We start from the raw sequence: 6,407 nt of genomic DNA on the forward strand, positions 1-6,407 counted from the left end.
CTTTGTGACAATTCTTTTGTTTTTCTTTTCTTATGTTTTGTATTGTGAAGGAGAAGAACAAACGATAAAAGACTTCATATTTTATTTTTAATTATGTCAGTGAGGGTTTATGAAGTAAAAAAACAAGATGTGACACATAGTTTTTTAATTGGCTAGAAATCTTAGTTATATTAATTTAAATGTTTTTATTGGTTATTGATTTTAACTGATGTGTAGGTCATGTTTCAATGTTGAAGCTGATGTGTCATACTAGAAATGCAACTCATTCTTCTTTTTTGTATTGATTAAACTTCTCAAAACATATTTTTATAGTTTTATTAAACTTCTCAAAACATATTTTAGTCAATTCTATGACCTAGTTATATTTGTTTTAGTTTATTTCCAATTAGAGTCAGGAATATTAATGTTCACTTACATTGAAGATCTAAAATATAAAAGAATTTTCACAAACGCACAAATAATAAACATACATATAAGTATATAACTTTTTTTTTTTAAATTGAATATATCTCATTAGGGATACATGCAACAAAATAGTCATATCCCTCTAACCCTCTCTTACACAACATTTTCTCCAACGCTAATTAAAAAAAAAAAGTAAAAGAAATCAAAGTTTTCATAAACAGTTCGATTTGTAAAAAAAGAAAGAAAAAAAAAGTAAGTAAAATTACAAAACAGAGCACAGAACTCTGAAGAATCTTTTGATCGAAAATTCTACGATCATTGTTTGGTTATTTCTATGAAAGAAAAGAAAAGAAGTGTTTGAGACGAACTTTGAAAGCAAATCTTCATCCATCTTGTAGTATCTTTGGCTGCTATGATCTCTGATCTTTTATGTAATAAGAAATATAAAACTGTTCTTTGTTTTCCCTTTTGGTATTTTTTTGGTCTAACAAAGAGAAAGCAAAACCAGAATCTTTGGCAAAGGACTCACACTGTGTGATCAACAAAGTTGGTTTCTTTGTCATGAGAAGAACCTCTTCACTCTCTGCAACTGAAATTGGTTGCTTTTCAATTTACAAATCTCTCTCAACTTCTTTTTTTTTTCTTTCTTGGTTTTTGATAACCTATGCCTCAATACCTAAACAAGTAAACAAAAAACAGATCAGAACATTTCGATAGCGATCAAATGTATTAACCAATGTTACAAGTCTTTTGAGAAGAACAAAGTTAAGCATTTTGTTTTTTTGTTACCTCTATTAGTTTGTCTATTTCCAACATCGTGGCTTCCATTGTATCCTTCTGAGTCATTTGCAGATGGGTCTGAACCTACATTGTCAATGTCATAGCCGTAAGGGCGAGACAAATTGTCTAGCTCGTGAGAAGACTGAGATGGTAGCTGCTGCTGCTGTTGCTGCCACGTTGAGTCGCTGTAAACCGAGCTCCCTCTGTACAATTCCCCTATAGAACCTTCAAAACCGTTAAATGGGGACGAGGAAAGTCCAGAACCTGTCCCAAAGTTTCTTCCATAGCCGCCACTGTTATCATTAGCAACAGCAGAAGAAGAAGAAGGAAGTCCCCAGTTTCCTCTGTTGTTTTCATTCAAGTTCCAACCGGGACCTGCAGTATCGGTTCTGTTTCCCCATAAGCCTCTATTGTTAGAATTGTAAGGAGAATCAGTTCTATTGTGCCCGATTGGAGAGGTGTAACGGTTTGGGGAAGCACCGTTGAAGTAAGGGTTGCTTGGAAGCCGGTTATACCCAAATGTAGAAGTAGTCCCATCATAGCTAGGATTCAAATTCAAACTCAGTTCATGATTCAAACCGAGGCCGAAAGCAGAAGCCGCATTTCTACCACTACCAATAACAGGACTAAAGCGACCACCAACAACAGAGCCTCCTAGATTGTTATAAAAACCAGGACCAGGAGCAAAGTTGTTAAAGTAGCTATTAGCAGACATCCTATTAGACACGCCTCCACCATAGTTAACACCGAGAGGAAGCGGGCTTCGGTTACTAGAAGAAGCAGGAGGGGAAATCTCCTTAGGTACCGCTCTTTTGACCTCAACTAGTTTTCCATTGAGCTCATGAAAGGTCTTGAGAAGAACTCTGTCAACAGCATCATCTGAATCAAAAGTAATGAAACCAAACCCTCTGGGCCTCTGCGTGTTATGATCATACATTACCACAACATCAGCAATAGTACCAAACTGATCAAAGTAGTTCTTGAACTCTTCCTCGGTAATGCTGGACGGTAAACCTCCAACAAAGATCTTCTTTGTCCTTGCACCACCGCCACCACCATGGACAGGTGACATAAGGTGGATAGGACTAGCGTGTCGTTTTAGCACCTGCTGATCATCTCGAGGCACGGCCTTCTTCGCCTCAACCTGAAAGAACAGATTAATTGATCTTTTTATATAATACACTTTCGAAACGCAAGCAAGAGAGAGAGAGAGAGAGAGAGAGAGAGAGATGAAGATGATTCCTCCGATTCCAATAGACTAGAGACTAACCGTGCGGCCATCGATGATGTGTTTGTCGACCATGATGACTCTCTCAGCAACACAAGGATCAGAGAAAACAATGAAACCAAAGCCACGAGCACGACCAGTGGCACGGTCTCTCATGATCACAGCTTCAACAACATCACCGTAGTTGCTAAAATAGTCTCTTAACCTTTCTTCATCTGTATCCCACGAAATCCCACCAACGAAGAGCTTCCCCAGATCCGATTCCATCTTTTTAAGCTCCTGCTCCAATTCAATTTCAGTTCCGAGAAAACCATTACAAAAACCAATCGATTAAGATGAGAGATGAAATTTTTTAAAAAGAAACATACTTTTCTTTATATCTGCTGTTGTTGTTGTTGTCTGCAAATCTACTAAGACGGAGGAATCAGATACATATTGTTGTTGTCCTAATCAAAAATAGTAGCGAATTTTGGGTGATCTTCAAATCTGAAAAAAAAAAAAAAAAATTGAATCTTTTAAATCACAAAACCAAAGGAAAAAAAAAAACCCAGAAGGTGAATATGAATTTATGAAGACGAGAGAGAGAGAGAGAGTAAAGAAAAAAGAATCACCATTGTTGGAGATGAGACGAGACCGACCCAGATGAGGAAATGTAGGAAATTAGAAGAAAGAAACAGAGAGGGGAGGGAGGGTTTTCTTCAAATCATCATCATCATCATCTGGTTATTAAAAACCTTTCCTTTTTTATTTTTATTTTTTTTTTATCTGTAAAAAATGGTTTCCTTTAATAAATCCCCCACCCAATTAAGAAAAGAAGAGAGAGAGATTTGAGATTTGGCTTTCTTATGGTTTAAGCATCCTTTTTTCTTGGGGGGAGGATTTTGTAAGAGAGAGAGAGAGCGAGACAGAAGATGATGGCGACCTCTTTTCTTACAAAGAAAAAAAAAATTAATATGTTACAATTGAAATTAAATATTTTTTTTTTTGGAATGAATATTTTTTTTAGACTATTTTAAGTTTTTAACTATCATCATGATCATGGAGACCCATAATATATATATCCCTATTGCTGTTACCTAAATTTTCAAATTAACGAATAGTTTTTTTTTCTTTTTTTTTTTTTCTAAACACTTTACATTATGGGAAAAAACTAGATTGATCCAAATTAAAAGATTAATTACTTAATTAACTCATAAAATATGAGGGTTAGTTGAGTTATTTTTATGCTTAAAATACTTTTTTTGCTTTGTCAGGAAAAAATAAAAAGTCAAATTTACCCTTTTAAAAAATTCCAGCATTTAAAAAAAAATAAAAAATTCCAGCATTTAAAAAAAAATAAAAATATTTTCAAAAGTCTGTCGGACTAGTTGTGACAGATTTGTTTATTTACGACAGATTTGTTTTTGCACGACAGATTTATTTGTGTATGTCCGACAGATTTATTTTGGATGACAGATTTATTTGAAGATAGTTACGACAGATTTATAATTGGTGACAGATTTATTTTAACGGCAGACTTATTTATAAAGACACCAAAGACTTTCATAATATATAGCAGACTGGTTATAATATGTGGCAGATTTATTTTTTACACTTGTTACAGATTTATTTTTTCGCAAAAAATCTGTCGTATTGTGACAGATTTTTTTATGAAAAAATAATTACTAGTTTGACGTCTAGTGATAACAGATTTATTTCATAATACAACAGATTTTTTAATTTAACTAAAAATCTGTCGTTTGATAACAATTTTGTTAAAGTTTTTTAAAATTGCTAAAGAGACCTACATTAAAACCATATGTTATGGCAGATTTGTTTATGTTATGACAACTTTGTTTTTGGCTTCAAAAAATCTGTTGTTTGATAACAGATTTATTAGATGTAATTATAGTGACAACAGATTTATTTTATGTTATGTCAGATTTGTTTTTTTGTTATAACAGTTTTATTTTTGGTTTCCAAAAATCTGATGTTTGTTACCAAATTTGTTTAGATTAGTTGCTATATTCGCCATTAAAATTATTAATTGTTTCTTTATTTTCTATTTATATATCATATTCTTATACATTAGCATAGATATATGTTTTAAGTCATATTTTATACATCTTTTTATTGACAAATCATAATTTTATATATCAGATTTTTTATCATATTCTTTTTCTAAAGATTTGAAGAAAATTATATTTTAAACATCAACACAGATATATTTTTTAAATAAAATTTTTAATCATATTTTATTTCATTATAGTTTTATAAAACATGTTTTCGATTTTTTTTTCAAAAAAATCATATTTTAATACATAATATTTTAATAAACATATTTTTAAATAAAAAAATTAAAAATCATATTTTAACTTATTATTTTATACACTATATTTTTCTTTTCTTTTTTTGTTTTATTCTTTTTTTTATTTCAAATTTTCGTTTTTTCTAATAAAAAAACTTAATTATTATTTTTTTGGGTTTTTGGTCTTTTTACATAAATATTGTGTCAATCTAGTAATGAGATACTATAATATGTCAATTAATTGAGTTATTTTTACCCAAATTTGGGTCAATCTAGTGTATTTTCACTTACATTATTGTTTAAAGTTGTGTGATTTTTTATTCTTGGACGAACTCTTTCCAGTATTTAAACAATGCATTTATCCAAAATATCTTTCTTATATATATATATGTGTGTATGTCTATCTTCTGAGTATAGATATAATCGTGAGTAAACCATATGTAATACTTGGGCACCTTAATCCAACTTATTTAGTGGTCAGAGATTCTGAATTGTATCCTGACATCTTAAACTTCAAACTTTTGTGCAATTTCATATAAAATAAAATAATTAAATTTTAGCTTTAAAGGATTCTTTCTGGCATAGTATTTAAAGGATGCATTATAACAATAACATAAACAATAAATTAACTTCTGATAAGTTGAAGTGTTCTAATACTGCATTTTAGGCCGGTGATTAGGCGCGCTATGCAGTGATTGGACGCCTTGATTTCATGCTATATGATGGTTTAAGCGGGTTTAAAATAATCGGATATCGATTTGCAATGTAATTTTTGACTTGCATATATATATATATATGTTGAATTTCACAATTTTCGGCTGATAAATAACAAGTTGCCTCATACTACGAAAGCTTTCGTGGATTGGCAAGTTGATTTCAACGAATTTGAGCAGAGGTGCGTGAACGATTGTAACTGTACGGCGTTTACTACTGTTGAGCAAAGTCGAAGACCGGGTTGTGTGATCTGGACCGGAGAGCTTTCGGATGTCCGCAACAGCAATTACGTCACCGACGGGCAAGATCTTTTTGTCAAATATCACGGTCTGTTTTATATATTGTTTTTCTTGTTAATATATAAAGTTCGATCGGTAAAAATATATAATTAAAGCCATCATCCAGTTTATTATTATTATTATTATTATTATTATTATTATTATTTTTGTTGAGAGAAAAAGGATAAGCCACACACTAAACTAATTATAATTCTGAGTGTTGTTGCACTCGGCTTTGTAACTAGCTAGTATCATATTTAGTACTGCCATATTTTGTTATTACAAAAAGCGAGCAAGAGCAAGAGCTGCTTCTGCAAACCATTTAATCATTTTTTTGGCATAAAAAAAAAATACTATTTTTAATTATAATTAATAATAATAAAAAATAAATAAAAAACGAATTAACTAAAATTAATTAATTTTTAAAATAGTATAACCACTAATATAATTTTTAGTAAATAATAAAAATAATAACTATCTAAAAAAGAATTAAGTAAATTAAATGAAAAATTTTAAATAGTAAAAATAATACTATAAATTTGTTTTAGAAATAATGTTATTATTAAAATTATAACCAAAAAATGATTATATTCCAAAATTTAGAATGAGTTAATGAGTTTTAGAATCTAAGTAAGATTTTAATGCATGGTGAAGTAAAAAAAGAAGTTATGTAATTGTATTTATAAAAATCTAAACATGAAAATAAGATGAAGTT

General features: G+C 30.5%; 1 protein-coding gene across 1 annotated transcript; it reads right to left on the reverse strand.

Moving 5' to 3' along the window:
- Window positions 848-3,284, reverse strand: LOC104726102 (heterogeneous nuclear ribonucleoprotein 1-like). Its single transcript, XM_010444890.2, has 5 exons — window positions 3,025-3,284; window positions 2,782-2,899; window positions 2,456-2,692; window positions 1,195-2,329; window positions 848-1,081 (listed from the first exon to the last, which is right to left on the reverse strand). The coding sequence occupies exons 3-5, from the start codon at window positions 2,678-2,680 to the stop codon at window positions 1,068-1,070; spliced, it is 1,374 nt and encodes a 457-aa protein (XP_010443192.1). The 5' UTR covers window positions 2,681-2,692; window positions 2,782-2,899; window positions 3,025-3,284; the 3' UTR covers window positions 848-1,067.

This window comes from Camelina sativa, chromosome 11 (genome assembly GCF_000633955.1).
Source record: "Camelina sativa cultivar DH55 chromosome 11, Cs, whole genome shotgun sequence".
Lineage (NCBI taxonomy): Eukaryota > Viridiplantae > Streptophyta > Magnoliopsida > Brassicales > Brassicaceae > Camelina > Camelina sativa.

Excerpts from the sequence above, each read along its gene's own strand:
- LOC104726102 (XM_010444890.2), bottom strand. The coding sequence starts at position 2,680 with ATGGAATCGGATCTGGGGAAGCTCTTCGTTGGTGGGATTTCGTGGGAT. Across the intron at positions 2,330-2,455 it reads ACATCATCGATGGCCGCACG|GTTGAGGCGAAGAAGGCCGT; the intron begins GTTAGTCTCTAG and ends CTGTTCTTTCAG.